Source organism: Haliaeetus albicilla, chromosome 9 (genome assembly GCF_947461875.1).
Source record: "Haliaeetus albicilla chromosome 9, bHalAlb1.1, whole genome shotgun sequence".
NCBI classification, from domain to species: domain Eukaryota; kingdom Metazoa; phylum Chordata; class Aves; order Accipitriformes; family Accipitridae; genus Haliaeetus; species Haliaeetus albicilla.
In genome coordinates, this window is record NC_091491.1 from 7,166,325 (window position 1) to 7,187,095 (window position 20,771).

The 20,771-nt window shown below is 57.4% G+C and overlaps 1 protein-coding gene and 1 long non-coding RNA gene across 2 annotated transcripts; one reads left to right on the plus strand and one right to left on the minus strand.

Annotated features, from left to right (window-relative positions):
* Positions 1-97: 97 nt before the first annotated feature.
* Positions 98-1,255, minus strand: LOC138686770 (C-C motif chemokine 4-like). Its single transcript, XM_069791349.1, has 3 exons — positions 1,119-1,255; positions 812-926; positions 98-639 (listed from the first exon to the last, which is right to left on the minus strand). Exons 1-3 carry the CDS (start codon positions 1,189-1,191, stop codon positions 534-536), a joined length of 294 nt encoding a protein of 97 aa, XP_069647450.1. The 5' UTR covers positions 1,192-1,255; the 3' UTR covers positions 98-533.
* Positions 1,256-17,986: 16,731 nt separating this feature from the next.
* Positions 17,987-19,404, plus strand: LOC138686673 (uncharacterized). The gene is made up of 3 exons (XR_011325969.1): positions 17,987-18,107; positions 18,951-19,109; positions 19,196-19,404. It is a non-coding gene; the product is annotated as an uncharacterized lncRNA (long non-coding RNA).
* The last annotated feature ends 1,367 nt before the right edge of the window (positions 19,405-20,771 follow it).

Here is a 20,771-nt window from a genome sequence, read left to right on the forward strand (position 1 = left end):
CTGACTGACCCCAGCGCTCACAGATGTGGTTTAACACCCGGGCAGGAAAGCTGGCAGCAGGATCCGCCCCCTCCCCAGACACTTGCACAGACAGATGTTTGCATGCGTGAGATCACGTTTAATTCCGTTCAGTGTTTCGTACAAAAAATAGCCGCGGAGCTGCTCCCCCTTAACCCCTCTGCTGCTGTCAGGCTGGCGAGTGCAGCCTCACCAGCATGCTGCTGCTGCCTGCGAGGGGTACAGGCAGCTGCCTGCATGCAAAGCAGGGCTGAAAGCATGGGGGCTGGCAGAGGGTCTGGACCCCAGCACCCCACGGGGTCGGCACACCCCATCCCGGTGGGATGCCAGGAATGGCAAAGGCCCTTTGCCTTCGGGGAGGTGGTGAGGGTCATCACAGCGTGATGGGGAGGATGTCCCCGATGAGCTGCTATATCCAAATGTGGTGTCCCTGCAGCCACCTCTGCAAAGGCATCACCTTCGCGGTGTCTCATTCCCCGCAGAGAGGACTCCCCATGCTGCTTCCAGCTGCTTCGCTAGCTGGGGATGGAGAAGGAGCTGACTTGGAAGCTCTGCTGGTACTTCCTCACCCAGGCCCTGCTTGCCTGGGTGCAGATCTCCTTCCCGCTCCTCACCCTGAAGCTAGGGCAGAGAAAAGACGGACTTACCAGGGTGGCGGTATGGGGACACCAGTCCTGAGTTTCTGAGGGTCTCGGAGGCACGGAGGATCAGGATTGGACCCACCAAAGCAAGGCGCAGGGTCTGGCAGGGTCTAGAGGGGCTTTATCCCCAGGGCTGGGTTTAGGGTACTCACATCACAGCCTCGTGTGGGCACTCAGGGCTGGTGGGGTAGCAGGCGACGATGTTGTCTCTCTTGATCCTTCTCATCTGGAATTTGAAGCAGCACTTGTCTGGCATGGCCGGGGCTCCTGGGGGGACAATGCAAGCTTGGTTTAGCCTGGAGACCCCCACCTCCCATCTCAGCCCTCCCACCATGGGCACAGCGGCTCTTTGGGGGGAGCCCCCTTACACCCCATGCGGGAAGCAAATCCAACCCCACGGTCCTGGGGGCTGTCCCCGTCCCCCAGCCCCGTGGGGATGTAGCGGGTGGCAGTGCTCACTCTGAGCCAGGCTCTGGCAGCACAGCGCGGCGAGGAGGAGGAGGGCGCAGACCACCCCGGCTGTCTTCGCCATGCTGGGCTGTGGGAGGGCTGCTCGGTGGTGCCGGGGCAGAGCTGCCGTCTGCTGGGGTCAGGGCCGCCGGGCTGCTTTTATGGGGGACAAGCGGGGCTGGCTTCCCCCAGGGCCAGCAGTTACGTGGGGGCAGGGGGAGGACCTGGTCCCCTGCCACGTCCCAAAGCACAGAGGGTGAACAATACTCATCCCCTCCCAGCACAGCCCTGGGAAGGGAGAAACCTGCTCCCGGGCTGTGCTTTTGGCCCCTGATGGACTTGGGTGTTTTCCTGAGCTCCTGCCTCCAGCATTAGGGCTGGTGGTTGCTCCCAAAGTTTGGCTCTGCACCCCGATTCCTGGGGCAGGCTGTCTGCCCCATGGTGGGAGCCCCAGGGCGGGCGAGAGGGTCGGGGCATCTCCCTTGGGTGGGATCAGGACAGGGCTCAGCACCCTGCAGGGTCCCCAGCAGCGGCACACGATCCCGACGGTCCATGTCCTTCCCCTGCACCCCAAAGTTTTGCATCCTATCGCTTTGCATCCCAGCCCAGGGGACAAGCGGCAGCATACGTCCTCCCCGCTAAAAAAAAGCCATAGAGAAACAGCTTCTGTTTGGTTGTACCAGGCACGTACATGGCTCTGTGCTAGTTTTAGGGGTGTTTGGGGCCCATCAGGGACAGGAAAGGCTGGGCAGGTGGCTCCGCTTCCCTCCCCCCCCAGCACTGAAGCAGCAGCTCACATTCTTGGCCGTGCTGAGCTGGGAAAGGCAGGGGCCAGTTTGGGGCTTCCCCAGTGGATTTTGCCAGGCCACAGCTGCCCAAAAAGCCCCCTCTCCCCCCGGTCCCATCAAATCCCGGGATTCATCCCAGCTGCCTGCAGCTGGCGGACGGTGGGAAGCGGTGGGGAGATGCAGACGTGCATCCCCGCCAGCCCGCCAGCCACGTCCTGCCACGCAGGGCTGGGGACGCCGATGGCACCCTGTCGGCATTTTGGCCACCCTGGGCTGCAGTGCAGCCCTGCCATGGAGATCCAGCTGGGGAGGGCATGGGGTGCTGGTCTGGGCAGGGACCTACCCCGATGGGAACTGGGGTCACATCCACAGTGGGACCGCATGTGTCCCTCCGTTTGCTCTTCTCCAAAGCCATTTCCCAGAAATCAGCCTCAATTTTTTGGGCTGCGCGTGCTGGGTAACAGCTGGGCCCAGCGAGCGGGGCTGGGTGATGCCCCAGGGCTGGCGGGTGCGGACAAGGGGGGAGGTCGTGTTTCCGTGCCTGGCTGGCAGAGCAGACCACCTTCCCGTCATCACCCCAACTCCCATTTAATCTCTCCTTGGGGAGACTCGGGAGAGTGGAGGAAAGCGGATCGCTCTGATCCCAATCCAGTGCAGCTGCCTGGCTCGCTTTTCCCTTCCTGGATCCATCCTTTCCCTCTTATCCTCCTTCTTACCCCCACGCACTGAGGAACTCCTGGCCCGGCCGGGGTAAATGTAGCCTCCTAAGGGTAGAAAATATTCCTTGCAATAAGAAAATGAAACAGAAGCGCAAGGAAAACAAAAGAGAGTTATTGGACTGGGAAAGGCCCCTTTTAAAGACTCCCATGCAAAATACTGGGATCCATCAGGCTGGGGAATTCCGGGGATGACGTTCCCAACACCTGCAGCATCCCTCCAACCTGAGCCCCGGCACTGGTGTCTGCCCCGTGGAGCGAGCGGACCCTGCAGACGGGGTATTTTGGAGCATGGGGGATTTTCAGCCCTGGTTGGTCCCCTGGAGCTGGCAGCCCCTGAGCACCCCAAGGTCCCTGCGGCTCGCCTGTATCTCAGGAGGAATATTCCCCTTCCCCTCCCCACATAGCCCAGGACGGGGCTTTACTGGGTTGTACAGACCTGGCACCGGAGCCAGGGATGTCCATGGGGGCTCAAAGGGGCCAGAGGCACAACCAGGTGCTCCTGTGGCTCTTGATGAATTTAGGAGAAACTAGTCTTCACCCTACAGGTCATCAGCCCTCCCACGTTTGATGCAGAGAAGGGCACGGTACATGGGCAGACCCACTGCTGTGATGAGCAGATCCAGTCTCTGCTCTGGGGTGGCCCTGCGCATCCCCAAGTCCCGCATGCTGTCTGGGCTGAAAAACACCCTTTTCTTCCCTTTCTTCCCCCGTTTCATGGTGGGGGGTCCTTGCTAGCACTCAGATCTCCGGCTCTGGGCTTGGCTGCAGAGTGTGGTGAGGAGCAGAGCTGCTGGCAACAGGCCACCAGCCTCCATCTCTGCCTGACACCTCTCCCAGAGCCATGGCGTGGGGTCCTGGGGTTCTGCCGGCCCCACCTTTTATCACCCTCCCTTGCTGGGAAATCCCATGAGTGGGAAAATCCCACCGAGAAATATGGGGGATACAGGTGCGGGACCCAAGGAAATCTTGCCTCATCCCCCAATCCCTCCTGCCACCCCTGGCATGGTGGGAGTACTGGGGGCTGGAGAAGGGCTGGGGGAGTGGGAGGAGTGGGAGGTGTCGGCGTCTGCAAAACATATGGGACGGATCCTGCTCCTGCTGCCAAGAAGCACAGGGGAAGGTGGCAAATCTGGGGGCTGGCAGAGGCATATGGGACCCTGCTGGGGGCTGAGCTCTCATTGTCCCCTCCAATAAATTTGCAGGGGCTCCAAATCTTCCACTGCTGGGCAGGATGAGGATTCCCCGATCCCACCGGCCCCTGGGGGGACAGCAGTGGATGCTGTGGCCCTGGCCACCCCACGGCTGACCCACGCGGGCATCGGTCCCCAAGGCTTCTCTGCATCCTTGAACAGAAAGCGCAAGCAGTTCCTGAGGAAACCACCGCCTCCGCTGGGAGCCTGTGGGTGCTTCATCACCTTCCGTGCTCAGAACCAGCCCCAGCCTCGTCTCACAGAGCGAGTGCTGCATTGCTGGGGCTGCCAGAGAGAGCTGCCGGCCACACCGGGATGCCGGCTCGGTGGCACAGCCCCCCCTTGGAAATGCCGCTAGCCCCTGGGTGAGAGTTGCTTTTCCAGCCATGTATGCAGATGCTTTATTGATGCTGCGGCACTTCTCGTTTCAGCTGATCGATAACCCCGGGGGAGGAAGATCTAAGTGCAGCGCCCGCGGGACGGGACGGCTGCTGCAGCTGGGGCAGCCAAAGTCATGAATGTGATCAAAGCAGCTTTCTCAGGTCAGATCTGTTTTCTATAAAGGATTTGTTTGATTTATTCTTCTCCCTTTTAAATCTCTGTCTCGGTAGGATCAGCTTTTCCATTACCTGGCTGGGGCTGATGGCGACATAACCACTAAATGCACAGCCTGTGCGTGCTTGTTTCCTTTTTTAAGGTCCTTGCCCAGCCCCGGCCACCCGGGACTTCCCCAGGTGCTTGCAGAGATGGTTTATATTGAGATGCGTCCACCCTCGCCTGTCCCCAGAAAGAGGTGGCTCATAGTCATCCCCTGGCTGCCACCCACATCCCTGCGGAGCGTGGCTGGCTCCTGCCCAGGTGCCACCACCTTCCCCCAAAAGCAGCAGGTTTTTTTTTTTTATCCAAGGCTGGAAAACCCAGAGGAGATCTGCATCTCACCCTGCAGATGCTCACTGGGATGGGAGTGGGTGTGTGGCCGCGCGGACATCGCCCAGTACCGAGGGGATGGGCCCATCTCCTGCTGTTGGAAGATGCACTCACTTAGAAATAAGATGGAACAGATGCCACCATCCTTGTCCAGGGGAGATTTCACAAGGAAAGTCATGGCCAAGCCCTGATTTCAGACACGTTAATCATGTGGGAGCAATGGTGAACACACTGCAGGCGTTGCTGGAAGAAGCTGCAGCTGCAACACCACGCTCCGACCAGCCCGTCTCGCTCTCGCCTGCCTAACCTGGGCATGGGGAAAGGCTGGTGGCGATGCTCCCCGGCTGTGGGAACTGGGAATCCAGAGAAACGAATGGCATCGTGTGGCTTTCATGTAGATCTCTGGGGTTTTGGAACCCTCTCTTGATTCTGGAGTCTGTGCTCTGCTCCTGGCTGGCGGCTGTGCTGGGGCAGCCCCCCCGCCTTTCCCGGCTGCCAGTGCCAAACAGTGGGATGTGGGTCACCCTATGTCCCCATAATGGGGAAAGCAGTCCCAAAGGGAAAGGTTTTCAACGCAAAGCTGTGGGTGGGGGGCTCAGGGCACCTGTGGCAGAGCTGATTCCAAAGACGAAAAGCTTTCCTCCGGGATGACGGTCCCTCTCCCCATCACCCGGGGAAAGGGGCTTTGCGGTACCCACGTTGTGCTGTTCGGGCAGCTCGTTCCTTGGTGTTTCGTCCTCTCCCAGCTGTCCCAGGCTGAACTCTCCCCCGTCCCCGGTGTGCCCCGCCGTGTGCTGCCTGACTCATTTCCCGTGTCCTTTGGCCCCCAGCATCCTGGCTGCCTCCGCACAGGGACGGCCCTGGCTGAAAAGCTGATTTCACACCAAACTCCTCTGCTTGAGATTACGATCAGGGCTGGGCTGCTCGAGTTGAGTGATCTCTTCTCCCCACCCGCCCCGCTCCCCAAACTTGGCCTTTGAAAACCCAGAGTTTAAAACTAAGATAAACCCGAAGCACTGTCTGCCTCCTTATCTGCACCCTGATTTCTGCAGGCTACACATGCCTCACAATTTCCCAGCAACCCAAAAGGCAAGAAGCAGCATTTAATGGTGGAAAAAAAAGAAGAAATACCAAAAGAACAAGTAAGATGCTCATAAAATCCTCTGCATCTAGGAGCTGGGGTCAAAAATAATAAAAAAAATCACACTAGGGACGTGCTGGGCTCTCTGGATCTTCTCCAGGGACAAGACCTAGGGCTGGGCAGTGCTGGCAGGATTTGGGGAGGCAGCGATGGGCAACAGGGATCAGCATCACTGGGATGTGGGGGGCTCTGCTGCACCACCCCGAATCCCCCCATGACCCAGCCTTGGGTTCCTGTGGTGTTTTTCCCCAGGCTGCGGCTATCAGCAGCTACGATCTGCTTTTGCAGCATTAGTGACTGTTAGTTTTCACACATATTTTCTGAAACCACCTGCCCAGGGAGGAAAAGACACCCAGCGGAAGATGAATACATTTGTCCCAGGACCACGCCGGGGTATTTTCCTTGTGCATCCTTTCCCCGGCACCGCTCTGAGCCGGGTGAACTGGGACCAGCATGGCCATACAGCAGCCCCGGCATGGCCACCCTTTCCCCTTAGCATGAGCTGCTTTTGGAAATCTCCCTAAAATACTTTTGTGAATATTTCCCAGGTCTGCTGTGGGAAAGCCCTTCCTCCCCACCGTCCCTCTGAGTCTGCTGTGAGGAAAATTAGAAGTGAGAAGCATTGATGTAGCAGCACGGATGGGGATGAGCACCGGCTGTGCAGAGCTGGGTCTCACTGGCCCTTGCTGGATTTGGGACCCTGGGGCTCACTCGGGGCTCATGGCAGCGGCCGGACCACAAGCCAGGTGAGGTGCTGGCCCATGGGAGCCCTTTGGTCCCACCGAACGGCTGCCCTGGCACTGCCAGGCTGGGCGGAGGAGGGGAGAGCAGAGTTTGGGGGGCCGGCCTGGGGCACAGCAACAGTGGAGGGGTTTCTGCATCCCTCCAAGCCTTGGCTGATGTTTTTCCTCCATTTGGCACAAGATGTCAGTGCTGCCCAAGGAACAGCTGCCGGTGCCATCCCCCCTCATGGCCTGGCCGGGCCATGGTGCTCCTTCTCCATCACCTTGGGGTCCCCAGCCTGGGGTGCTACCCGGGTGCTCCCGGGGCCCAGACATGGTCCCCCCACCCGCAGGGACCCACCGGGGCTTCTCCCGACCGGTGGAAATGCACCGAGAGCAGCAGGTCTCAGCCAGCCCCACGGCCTCGGGTTCTTCTCCTTTGGAGACACCACGAGGCTCTTAGACACCCCCGGTCCCATGGGAATCATCTGGAGAGAAATCCAGGAGCCTGGAAGAAGAAGCAGGGGGGGAATCAGCCCCATCCCCACATCCCGTGGCAGTGCCATCTCTGCCGCTGGCCGTCCTCTCCTTCCCTGTGGTGTGCAGGGGATGGAGAGCAGCTCTCCCGGGGCTGGCATCCCTCAGGGGGAGATGAGATGCTCCATGCTGGGAAAAAAAAATACGAAAGTGGATACAGAGGGAAAAGAAGCTGGCAATGAAAGAATTGAAACTCTCTACCAGCCATATGTGGAAAGGGGGGGGAAAAACCCTCAAAAGAGTGTTGACAAGTCTGGAGGCTTCTGGGACCCTGGGTGACCAGAAAAATAACACATCAAAGACCTCACGTTTGCCTGAAGACAGATAAAAACTCTAAGCCAAAATGTTCTATGAATATTTAACTACCATCAATATTTAATTAGCAGATAGAAAGAGATTAAGAGCAAAGGGATCCATCCTCTGCATGTGCTCCAGACCTGCTCCGTGGGCACGTGGGGGCTTGCAGCGGCGGCGGGGGGGCACGGCGCTGCCTGCAGCTGGGCTTGGCCCCGAGATCAGGGCACAGGGACCCTGAAGGAAGGGAAGGAGCCCCCCAAAAGGAAAGGCTCTGCTTTCCTAGCCCCCCACTGTGGGGCTGGGTGAGAGAGGGGAGGGATAACTCATGGCAGACCTGGGTGCTGTGTCTCTGAAACAGCTACCCCCCCAAAAAAATCTGCAAAAAAGTCTTTTCAGTGATTCAGGATGTTCCAAAAAGAGCATCTTTACCCCCTCTGGCTCCGGTGAATTGGCTGCTGAGGGTGGCAAACAGAGCTGGAGAGTTTCTGCAGAGAGGGGGTCAGGAACTGAACTTTCCTAGGGGATGTGCAGGGGTGATCTAGGGGGGGCTTTCAGGGAGTGCAGTGCTGCTGGGGGCTGCCCAGCCTGGGGTGCCCTGCAGGGTCAGGGCACAGGGGCTTGCCCCGGGGTGGGGGGGATGCTGGAGGTGACTTGTCCCCCTGCCCTGGGTTCCTCCACCTTGTGGTCCATGCTCACTCTCCTTTGGGCTTGAAATCCCCTCCTGCCCCAGTGCCTGTGAAACTCTCTGCCTCTTGGCCACAGCCAGCGGGACAGAAAGGTGCCAGCCTGTCCCTCAAGCTGCCCCCCAAGCTGCCCTCCCCTGCCCACGCTGCTCGGCTGCGTGCTAATGCTTTGCCCTCGGTGTCTAAACCATATGCTCCCGAGTGTCTAATCCACTATTAATCCCTAATGACTAATCCTTTTAAGTGACAGCAATGGCTGGGGGATGGCGGGGGGGGGGGGAGAGGGGATGGACACTCCATGTGCCACTGTGGTCCCCTCCTAGACCGTGTCTCCTGTGTCGGGGAACATCGCAGCAGCCCCCGGCCTCCAGCCCAACCCTTCGTGGGAAGCTCGTCCTGGGTGACCACGGTCCCTGACACTGAGGTGGGCGCTGGGAGAGGGTGAAGGATGAGGAGGGCTCGCCTTGGCCAGCCCTGGGGCTGGGGGGGAGAGCTGGGCTGGGGGGTCCCACCACAGCTCAGCCCTGGGCTTTGGGCCCCCCTCTCCCATGTTTCGAGGTTATTTCCCTCTCTGGGAGCTGCCTTTGCTGGGGAGGGACTGGAGAGGGCAGTAAAAGCCAAGCCGTGATGGATTTTCCTTGCCTGCTGGGCCAGGCGCAGGCAGGACCAGGGAGCTGCGGGACAGGCACATAGGCAGCACTTTTGCAGTCCCCAAAAGCTCTTCCCAGCCCTTTCCTAGTCAAACTATTGCTTGTGGAAGCGAAGCACTTTGTGGGTGCAACCGTGAGGGTGTCTGGATCTGGGCATTCGGTCTGGACCAGCTCTAGGAGGTGAGGATGTGGGGCTGGGGGCTGGGGTTGGGATGGTGCTGGGGACCCCCCGCACTGCCTCGACCCCTCTCTCCATCCCAGTGCTGGTCCCTACAGCCCATGCCAGCCGGCCGGTGAGCCATGGTGCCACATCCTCTTGCAGCCAGGGTCATCCTGGTGGCTTCACTCTCCCAGCCGGGGTTTTGTGGCCAACTTGGTTCTCGAGCATCTCCTGAGCCATGGATGCTGTGAAATGGGGGGGGGGGGGGGGGAGGGAGGGGTATTTCATGCCTGCTGATGGCTGCTGGCAGCGTGCAGCCAGCAAACCACTTCACCAGGTGCTTTCCCACCAGCTGGGGAGGGGTTTTATTTTCCCCTCCTGTTTTTGATGTATTTGAAGCAAAAGCCCTTGGTGTCTTTTCTCCCCACCGCAGCAGACTGGGCAGAGCTGGAGCCCCGGCTGAGCAGTGGGAGTCAGTGGGGCTGGGAGGGGGCACAGGGGGTCCCCACCCTCCATATCCCCCAATGTGGCAGAGCCCAAGGGATACCTGAAAAATAAAACCAACCTCCCAAAGCCCAGCCTGGTGTCCTTAATCCCCAACAAAGCCAAGCCCAGCTGGCGCGGGACCCGACACCCCCATGTACCCCGCAGCAGTGTTGTCACCCCGCGGCGGTCCCTGGCCCCAGGAGGACCAGGATTATGCCAGATCACTCATGTATAAAATTGTTCCTCGTCCGGCGAGGAGCCCGTCGGCAGGGGAAGCCGTGATGGGCTCCGCTCGCCGCCTCGGCACGGAGACCTGCCGGGCCCTGTGCCGCACGGCGATGCGGCGGCGGCGGCTGCAGTTTCCATATCTGGGCCATTCACCACTCGAGACTTTTAGCGCCCGGAGCAACGGCATGTACTGCTGATGAGTTCTTTCTGCTCCAGTAATTACAGTGAGGAATTTGTCAGAACGAGCTTTCTAAAACCTTCTTGTCTTGTTCTGATTTTACCTGGAGTGTAAAAAGTCATTAGTACGGTAAAACGGAGGCTCTGCTAAGCCAGCAAGCCATCCAGATAACGCAGTTTACATCCACTACACACTCAATATGCACCAAAAAAAAAAAAAGAAAAAAGGGAAACAAAAAAATTGCTGGCTTTCTATTTTACCCAGATGGAGTTTTCCATGATTGAAGTTAGCAGGATGAGAAGGCAAGCAGAGAAGGTGGCAGGCCCGTGGGCTGGGCACGGCAAGATGTGCCGGTTGCTGACACCTTGTTTCCCCCCCCGCCCCGGCATCTGCGTCTCTGGCTGACGAGGCACGGAGCTCCCCGGCTGCCAGTCCCCTCTGGGATGGGCCAGCCCTGCTATTTGGGGCAATTTGGGTTTCACCCACAACCCCTCTTTCAGGAGCTTCTCTCCCTGCAAACGCAAGCGCAGGTTCGTCGGGTACACGCGTCGTGGTTTGGAGAGGCTCCTGCCAGCCCCAAGCCACAGCCCGTGATGGGGCCGTGCTGTCCCCGTACAAAAAAGCCAGTAGAAAACTCACCCAGACGATGCCCCGGTTGTCCCGGGGCTGCTGTGAGCATCCCTCTGTGAGGCATTGAGCCCAGGGTGGGGAAAACCTCTCCTGATCCCATCATGGCCTGAAAATAGCATCGTTTGTGGTTTCAAAGCCTCCCGGTCCCTTCAGGCTCCGGTTTCAGGGATATTAGCAGATGTCAGGGAGTGTCTGGGGAACTCAGGCTTGAAATGAGCCAGGAAAAAAATCATGTCAATAGGGAAAAAAAGGAGCTGATGTCAGGAGAAGTTGCGAAGCGGGTGTCAGCACCCTCCCTGCTATTTTCGGCAGGGAGCCGCAGTCCCAGTTTGCCGGCGGTGTGAGCGGGGCTCTGCCTGCAGAGGGTCACCAAGCCTGCTGGCGGGGGGAGATGGATGGGTGTGATAAGGCCTGGGTCTTTTTTTTTAAACTTTCCAGCCAAAAAATAATTGAAATTTAGCAAAATGTATAATGTGGCCAAGAGGATTTCACTTACTGACCTCTCCTCGATCTCCCTCCGGGCCATGATGCCGGCTGGGTACCACATTCATCCCTGATGCTGCTTCATCACTGTTCTGCCTGAAACCCGGCAGAAACTCCCACCCTCTGCGGCCTTCAGGGTTTTTTATTAGGGAGGTTTAAAAAAAAGAGATGCTTCTATCTTGGGCTCTAATCAAAGCATTTTGGTTTGGATTTATTAAATGATAACTTTGGGGGGGCTGAAAGGAAACCCTTTGGTGGGGGCTGCTTGGATTTCAGGGTATTTCCAGCATCTCTGAAGGCCACTTCAAAGAGAAGAAATGATTGCAAGGCAGAGCATCTCTCCCTGCAGATGCAAAACCCAAACCTTCAGATTTCTTCCCTTCTTATTTACTTTCATGAGCAACTTGGCAAAGTTCAATCAAGTTTGGAAATATTTTTGGTGTCACCAGATCTGTCTTTCAGGCCCAGAAATCCTGGGGAATGGGAGAACATTTAATCCCCAGTGTTATCTCCTGGAGGCACAGTGACTCCCGGGTGCCAGGCAGGTATTTTGGTGCTTAGATGGGTATCTGGGGAACGGTGTTTATAAACTGGGCAGCAGATTAATCCCTGTGCACAACAAAGCTCAGCTTCTGCTTTTCCCCTTCCTTTTCCTCCCTTGAGCTATTTTGGGGTGCAAAGACCCATTTTTCCCTTTGCTACACCCTGACTCCGCACACCTGAAGGGCCCTGGTGTGGAATTTGCAGCACGTCTGATTAATATTAATTATTCCCTCTTATTAACAATGTGAGACCCCATATCTGTGCACCCCAGAAAGGCTGCCTGCTTTGTGCTCTGTTCCCAGGGTAAATGGCAGGTGAATAAGATTAGGAGCTGTGAGAGTGCACCGTCTAAGAGCTTTAACCGGCAATTCCCAGAAATGGTGGGGAAATAATTCAATATTATTTATGTGATGCCGCTATGTTGGAGCCAGGCTTGGACCATGGATCCCTGAGGCACAAGGAGCCGCCCAGGACACACAAATGGGGGTCCTTGTTTCCACCCCCCGCCACGATTAGGCTCTGAAACAGGGCGTCAGAAGAATTAAAGGGATAGATTTGGGAGAACGGTGGTGATGGGAAGGGTCTGGGTGCTTCGCTTCCCTCCCCAGGCTCCCCTTCCACCACTCCTGGGTGTCCCCAGCTAGATGTGAGTGTCCCCAAATGGCACCTGCAAATCTCCCCACCCCCAAGTCTGTCACCCTGTGGTGGTGGTGGGGCTGTGGAGGCGATTTGGGGTGTGTGGGGTGCCAGTAAAGCTGCCTTTGGTTCCAGTGCTGGAAAAGAACAGCGCTTATCTGGCTACTATTTTTATGTTGCTGAAAAACCAGCAGTTTTGGGTTGGCAGAGGGAAACGAAACACCGGTTCAAGGTCAAGCTCCAGTGGCTTTGGCCAAAAAAACAGAAAAATAACCCCATGCGGGTGATTCAAAGCATCCGACTTCGAGGTCCCCGAGGGGGATTTTCTTTCGTCTCTTTGCCCAAACCCAGAGCCAGAAGCTGGCCGCAGTCACGGAGAAGCATGTGGCCGGGGGACCCTGCCGCCCCACGCTTGCTGCTCTCTGTGGCTCCGACTAAGCCCTTGCCTGATTTTTCTGCCCCTTTTTCTAGCCCCATCCTCAGTTTCCAGCATTTTGGCTATTGCCCTGCTCTGCAGTGCTGCCCTTGACCCTCCTCTCCCCCCCCCCCATCACAAGGATGAGGAGGGTCTGAGGATGCTGCGGGATAGAGCATCCCTCGAGGACAGCTGGAGGGCTGATCCGAGATGTTGATTTAATGTGAGCGCTGCAGTTTACTCACTAAAAGAGGTACAAATATCACCTGTCAAGCACGTAACCTGGGATTTGGTCAAGAGGAAAGAGAATTCAATTATTTGTCAGAGTATATTCCCCATCGCTTGCAGCGGCTGGCAAAGGCAGGGTCCAAAATCTGCCCTGGTGGGATGCACCCATCCTGTCCCTGTGCCACCCAAACATGTGCCCGCTCCTCAGGGACATGTGTCTTTCCCAGTGCACCCCACTCCATTGAAGCAGTGGTTTTATTGGGCTGGGCCAGGATTTCTTCACCTCCCCATCCCCTGCCCAGACCCTTCGGCATCCCTGAATAAAGCGCTGGTGATGGGAGAAGGGAGTTAAAGTGGCTGGAAAACGCTTTTAACAAGCCTTAAAGCCACTTTGCATCCTCACATTGTTTCCAGTAATAAAGTCAGGTTATTACAAAAATCTATTACCATCAAAAGCCGCTGATAAACCTCCAATCCATCTGCTGTGAGGTTTAATATTCCTCCTGGAGAGCTTTCCCTTTTCTGTGGCACCGGGCCCTTATCTGCCATCACCCACCTGGGCGGGCTGCACTGCGATCAGATTGGGTTTGCTATTTGCAGGGGTGCGCGCATTTGATTTCTAATCTGCAGGATTTTGGTTTTGGCGTGCTGGAGCTGTTGGATCCCTCTGGGATGCAAAGGACCCACGGGGGGGCAGGTGGGGAGACCTGGATCATGCCATGGGGCTCAAAGGTGTGACTTGGGACCCCCCCCAAAAAACACCACATTAAATATGGTAATTTTATTAATAGCAAAATTATCTGCCAGCGGCTGAAGTGCAGAGCCCCGGTGTGTCATGCATCAGGGTTCAAGGGCTGTTGCAAAGAGCAGCAGCTTTTGGCGGCGGGGGCACGCTGCATCCCTGAGATGCGTTGGTGGCAGAGTGATGGAAAATTTTTTTTTTTTCCTAAGTTTCTGGCAGTTTGAGAAAGGGGAGAGGAGAAATTTGCTTTGGGATGGTTGGAAACTACTGCTTCTCCCCCCTCCCCAAATTATGGTCAGATGGAAATGTGGAGGAATAGGGAAATTAATGAGGAATAAGGAAATTAATAAGGAATAAGGAACAGGGAATAAGGAATAAGGACTAAAGAATAAGGAATAAGGAATAAAGAATAAGGAATAAAGAATAAGGAATAAAGCATAAGGAAATAAGGAATAAGGACTAGGACAGGGTCCATTCCTGGCCCCAGGCTCCGATCCCAGCCCCATGGACCAAGACCACCCTTCTGCTGCAGACCCTGGACAGAAAAGCATCCTCCTTGTAGCCAGGTTTTGGGGCTGCTCACGGAGGGGTTGCTGCCGGAGCTGCCGCTCACTTCCCGCCTGGGTAAGTGGGAGTCCGGGATGGAGACTTAAGTGACAAATTGCCTGCTTTTTAGTGGGATTAAAAATAGACAGCAGGCTCCTGGGATGGCACTAACGCTCTGGCAGATCTGGCTTGCGGTCAGGCTGATAACGCCGGCGCCGGCGTGTTTTCCAGATAGCTCTGGGGAGGCGGATGGGGAGACAGCGAGCCCCACGGTCCCGGGGGAAGCAGGGCTCACCGCGGCGGGAAGGCAAACCTTGGGCCCAGGACCAGCATCGATCAGGGACCGCCGTTAATTGCTATTAGAGACACAGGGCCTTGGGGGGCTGCTTGCCCAGCTTGGGCTGGGCTGGTCCCGGTCTGAGGGGGCTCTAGCCCATAAGGAGGATGGGGGCTGGCAGAGCAGGTCGGGTCCCTTCTGCTCTTGCTGGGCTCCACTGTGGAGGTGGGAAGGATTTTACTCTGGTTGACCCAGGACCGGCACACCTGTAGGGACCAGGACTCAAATCACAGCTCTGCACTGGGGAGAGGCTCGTTTTGGGGTGCCTCTGCTTGTTTTGGGGTCCCTCTGCTCAGCTGCAGCCCTTGCTGCTGCCCAGGGGTCTCAGAGACATATAACTGAGAGTGGGTAGTGCAAAAGGAGGGTAATTAATTAAGATCACTAATGGATGGAGCAGGGCTGGGCAGGTGCTCACACTCCCACCAGCCCAGCTTTTCCCATGGGAATCACCCCACTGGGGAGCATCCCTGCCTCCCCCTGCCCTGGGAGGGCTGTTTGGGGCCAGCCCTGGCACTGAGCATCTCCACGGAGCCCGCGTGATCTTGCCAGCTTCTGGTAGCGGAATATAAATCTTTCAAGGCTGCAAATGTCTTTTTTTTTTTTTTTTCTATTCTGGGTGAAGAAAATGGATTTTTTTTGCAACTCGCTTCAATGTCACTGGTATGGAGAGATGGGAGCGGATGCTGTTTGTGCACTGCAGACCCCTCCCTGCGCAGCCAAGCAGAAACTCGCTGCCTTCCCTTGCCTTCCCTTTGCATATTCTTATTTTTTCTCACTGCCTGGTTCTTTTGGGAGAGTTTTGTGTGTGCCAGGACAATGCCTGATGATATGGAAAGGGACTTGTGCAGCTGGGGTGCCATGGCATCCCATAGGCCAATCTGGGGTCCCCCTGTGCTGCAGCCTGTGGGCACCCTTCGGAGGATGAGCACAGCTTTCCTGAGGGCTGAGATGTGCGCTAAAAGGATGCCGTGATGGTAAAATTAAATCACCCACTTGCAGAGCTGGGGATGGGGCCGAAACCCCGGGAGATGCCAGGGGAAGAGCAGAGGGAAGCCTGCAAAGGGGGTTTAGCCGCTCTTGCCATCATCCATGCTCCGAGGTGTGGGGGAACTCGGGCTTCTGCCCTCTGAGAGGATGGGGAAGCACTTTCCCATGGGAACAAACAGCCTGGTTGCTTGGGGGTGTCTCTGGAGGGACACGTTGGTCAGGGCAGTTTGTAACAACACCCAGTGATTTATGGGGTCCTGGCTCTCACGAAACTCTAAATCAGTGCTGTTTCCCCAAAATTCACCTTCGGGCAGGTCTGGGACCAGGGCTAGGAGGAACGAGAGGGGAAGCGAGAGAGGGGGAAGCCCCAGGGGGCAGGCTGACTGGTGGGGGGCTGCGGTGGGACCCCCAGCCAAGCTCCCTGACCTGCTGGGGAGGTCTTTGCTGCTCTTTCATGGCCTTCTGGAAATGACCCAAAATGCAAACCCGTTTTGACCTGTGCACAGGGGCGAGCTAGGGCAAGGTGAAGGGAGGTGACAAAGGACACCCTGTAAGTCGGTGGCAGGGGCTCAGCCCTTTTGCCCACCTCTTGCAGAGCCCTCAAAGGCCGTTTGACTTTGCAAAGCATAGTCGCAGGCTGCGGAAATGCAGCCTGGACCCTGGCAGCCCCTGGGTGAATGGGGGACCCTCGCCCTCCACACCCAGCTCTGGGAGAGGAAGATGAGGCTGAGGAAGGATGCAATCGTCCATCAGATCCCCTGAGGTGGTCAAAAAAGGGCTGCAGACGTCAGAAAAACCATCCCCATGTCCAGCCCCGTTAGCAGGGTTGATGTAAAGGATACACCAGACACGTCACTGAAGATGTCGGGGGCTTTAATTGAGATGTGACCACCTGTAGCCAAATACTGAATCATCTTTGGCCAGATACCATCAAGGTCAGGAGCATTTAATTCGAAAAACCGCTGAGCTCTAATAGAAATTATTGCTAGAAGCCTTAAACACCAGCTTTTGCCACAAAATTGTGATCCTTTCCCTGCCTGCCCCCAAGACAGCCCAGCGGCTATCCCACTGGAAAATCCTCCCTCTCTCCTGACCATTCCCCATCTTTCCCTTCCACATCTGGACTTTCTAGGGGCTTTATTTTATTTTAAATGGCTGCTGCATATTGAGCAGAGCAATGACGTTGAAGGAGGCTTTTTTGACCCCGGTGCTATAATTATTCTAGATTCCAGCAATGCATGTGGTTCAAATGCTCTTTTCCCTGACGCCTCCCAGCCCTGGCTGGTGGCTCCTTTCTGTCGGGTACGGGATTGCCTGTGGTCCCAGAGGCTCAGTGCCGGTGATGGGGGATGCAGGCAAAGCCCTTTGCATGGGTTTCCTGGCAGGTTTTTGCATCCTGTGAATGCCCAGGTACAAAACGAGGGGTTTTCTGCTGGTTTCAGGCATATTTTGGGTTAGATCCAATTTCTGCTGCCACCGAGGCTGCCGCTGCCCACTCTCTGCCAGCTCAAGCCTGTTCTGGCTGCAATGCCAGTCCTTCTGGTGCAGGCAGCAGGTTGCTGTTAGCCTGGGGAGAGCAAAGCAAGGAGCCCAACCCAGCCCTTGCTCTGCCCTCCTCCTGCATCCCCCCCTCGCCCCCAAATCACAGCAGCCCATTCCCACTCAGGATCTGCCTCCTCCATCCCCACCCCGGAGCTGCTGAAGGGGTTAATCCACGTTGCACAAAACCAGATGGGAAAACTATCGGCTGCTAAATGAGCTCCTGAAAAATTCATGGTTCTAAATGGTCTTCCAGGGGGTTCTTCCCCACCACAAGGGATGGGAGCAGCCCAAATCCCAGCTGGGAGCTACTAATGGCAGGAAGGAAAGGGTTTCGCTGGGCCCAGCTCCAGATGGGATCCCGTACCCCCGGGACACCCCAGCCATTACTGGGGTGGCCATTAGACAACGCTGGGGCTGACCCAGATGAATGAGCAGCTGCTCCATCGTTATCCGACTGGACATGCCAGCCGGGCAGGCGCTGAGGATGGGGCTCTGAACTCCGGGATAAAAGCTGGGCTCTGGTTTCCCCTCTCGAGGCCGGCGGGCAGGGGAGGGTTCTGCTAGCCGGGGGGGGGGCAGGTGGCCCATCTGCCTTCAACAGAGCCCCGACAGCCGCTCGGGTGCCTCTGGGGGGAATTCGGGCTGTGTTTGATGACTCTTTGCTTGCAATTAGCTGCTCCAGCACTCGGTTGCCAGCCCGGAGGGACATCCCCCAGGGAAGTGTCTGCTGGTGTTGAACCACGTCCCGTAGGCACGGAGGGGGTATGGGTGAACCCCCCTGCTCCTGCTGCTGGGGTCTGACATTTTGGAGATGTTTGGGTGCTTTTTGGGGTGCAGCGGGGTGCCCAGCTTGGGACCGCTCTGCAATGGGTGTCCTGTAGGAGGTGCTCGTGGCAGCAGCACCTTGGAGCTGCCACTGCCCCATGCCCAAGAGCAAACTCAGCCCGATGCATCACGGTGCCTCCGAAAACAAGGCAGACTGCGGGATGCTCAGCCAGTCTCAGCCCTTCTCCCAGCGCCTCCCCCCACCGCTGTCTCCGTCCCCGATGAGTGCTGTTGTGACAGGTCCAGCGAAGGGGAAAGGGAGGCCCTGCTCGCTGCCAGGGCCTCTCGCCGCTCGGCTGGCAATGGTCCTCAGCCCCGGTCAGGCGGTGCTGAGCCAGGTGGCAGAGGGGGCCTGCGGCGGGGGACACGGAGCCGCCGGTATAGGGGTCCTCACCTGGAGAGGTCACGGTGGCCGCGGGGAGAGAGGGGACCCGAGATGAGGAGTATCTGGGGGAGAAGGGCAGAGAGAGGGGGTGTGGGATGGGTGGAGGGAGGGAGGGAGGGATGGGGGAACGGAGGGATAGAGGGATGGGTGAGGGATGGAGGGATAGGGGTGGATGGGCTGGCAGAGGGGATAGACGATGGATGGGAGGATGGATGGACAGATGGATGGATGGACAGACAGAGGATATAAAGGTATGGATGGATGCATGGATGGATGAATGGATGGGCAGACAAAGAGAGGGTACATAGGGATAGATGCATGGATGGATGGGTAGGTAGACGGAGGGACAGAGAGAGGGTATACAAGGAGGGGTAGCTGCTGGCCGGAGAGGAGCAGCTGACTGTCCCAGCAACCAGATCCAGAGTTAGATGGACCTCTGCTCTCATCTGAACTGGCCATTTTCATGCTCCCCTGCTAAGTACCCCAGCCTCGGAGAGCTGGTGGGATCTCATCCCGCTCAGCCACTGCCAGGCTGTCAACCTTGGGCCAGCCATGAGCCCGGCACTTACCGAGCCCGTGCTTGGGGGACAGTCCCCCGCCAGGCAGGCAGGTCCCCCTGCCCTCAGGGGACGGCCCAGTTTTTCTTCCCGTTCCCGCAGTAGCACCTCTGTGGGGCACACACAGCTCTGATGTCAGGGCTGGACCGGTGGAGAAGCCGTTCTTGTCATGTTTCTCCCACCCTGCATCTCACCGTGGCTCTCCTTGGGCCAAAAAGGGACCTTTTGAGGCTGAGTTGTGTGTGTGGTTTTGTCAGTTTTCTGCCACCTTCTCCCCAGCTTACAGTGAAAATCCATTACCAGGATAATCGCACAGTGCCGGTCTTCGCCGCGTCCCACCAGGACCCATTTTGCAGGGGTTGGAGCGTTCATCAGCTGGCGTCGGGTGGATGCGCTTCCCTGGAAGGGATTGCTGGAGGCAGATGAACCCAGCAAGGGGTGAGCAGGGGGATGTGGTGGGTGCAGGGCTGAACATCCCGGGAGCGGAGGAACTGGCCGAACAGCCTTTTCCATGCAATTCCCAGCTGAACTCACCCTGAGGATGGCCAAACCCCGCAGGAGGGAGCTGCGGGGTGGCAGGATGCTGAGGACCTGCAGGTCAGTACGTATCAGTGAGCACATCTTGCCTGATTTGGGGCTGCCCAGGATGCTCCCGTACCCTACCCTTCGCCCTGCAAATCAACCCAACTCCAACCCAACCTCTCCATTGACCACAAATTGCACGGGCCCCGCTCAAGCCTGGAGCATCCCAGCTGGGAAGATGGAGGTGGGGAAAGAAACTCTCTCAGATCCTGCCCCAGAGGGCACGGGGCTGAGCGGGGGCTGAGCGTACGTGCACCCGGGGGAGCTTGGCCAGGAGCTATTCGGTGTGATGGAGGGGACACCAGGGCCACTCTGGGGCTGCGGGAGGGCTGTGCCCTGCGGTGAGCTCATCCCCGCAGCAGCATTAGCCCCGGATCCTTCCCCCACCACAACCCTTTATCTGATTAGGGACCGGGGGAGGCCTAAAAGCCTCCAGAAAATCAAACAGCCTGAGCTGAGCCAAGTGAGGGGGCGACTGGGAAACCAAAGCAAATGGGCTTTTCTCCTCCTCTTAAGTGCTTTTCCCTGTCTGTCTTTCCATCTTGGCCAGAGAGGCTGGGAAGGGGGAGGGAGATGGGGATGGAGAGGGGAGTTGGGGCGGTCAGGTGTCCCCCGGCGAGAGCGCGGGGATGCTGATGGGGACCTGTCCTACAGACACGGCCACCACGCACTCTCCTGCACTCCTGCAAGGTCGCAAACAGCACAATATAGGGAGCAAGGCTGGAACAGAAGGGATTCTGCATTTAGTTTTTATATGTTTTATATATATGTATATGTATAGGTGTTGGTGAGGTCTGGGTGGAGGGTGGCAGTAACTCCCCCAGGAGCGGGGTCCCTTTGCAGGCAGGGGCTTGCAGACACCTGCCTTGCCTGCTCCCTGCCTCTTCGCTGCCCTCCAGCCCACCCAAGGTCTAGAAATAAATGGTTGCAGCTCCGGAGCCATTTGGAGATGATGAACGTCTCTCCTCGCCCCCGTGAGACCCCGGCCGTCCCTTCAGGCTCGTAGGAGAAACCAGCTGCAAACTCATCAGCCTTGCGGGAGGGAGCAGGGCCAGGCTCACCCTGCCTGCTCCTGCCTGCCAGCCTGCTGCCCACCTGCTTCAGGCGGCCCTATATCCATAGGGGCTATAGGGTCTGTGTCCTGGGCATTGAATCCACCGGTGCTTTGAGTTTTCCCATCGGCTCTCCTGCGCACCCAGGCACCGCAGGGGCTTTGGTGATCGGCAGGTCGGGATCCGACCATTGCCGAAATCCCGAGGTTGGGATGCGAAATGTGCTTTTGCTTAAGACAGAATTTGTTGCCTTCGATTTCCTGGCATCTGCCGATGTCTCGCTTGCCTCTTGTCCGTTGAGGGCTTGGTATTTGATTTAGGTGCTGCAAATTCCCTCTCCCCCTCCAAAAATAACACGGGCTGGTCCTCGCCGTGCTGCTCCCCGCATCTAACAGCACCCAGCACCAGGTGCTCGCGGGCTCAGCGCTGCCATCAGCCCACTGCTGATTTCGGAGGAGCTGCTTTT

Bases quoted from the DNA above. Each gene is read 5' to 3' on its own strand.
- LOC138686770 (XM_069791349.1), bottom strand. From the start codon at position 1,191: ATGGCGAAGACAGCCGGGGTGGTCTGCGCCCTCCTCCTCCTCGCCGCG. The intron at 927-1,118 runs GTGAGCACTGCC...TTGTCCCCCCAG, and splicing joins CTGCCAGAGCCTGGCTCAGA to GAGCCCCGGCCATGCCAGAC. The intron at 640-811 runs GTGAGTACCCTA...TCTCTGCCCTAG, and splicing joins TGCCCACACGAGGCTGTGAT to CTTCAGGGTGAGGAGCGGGA.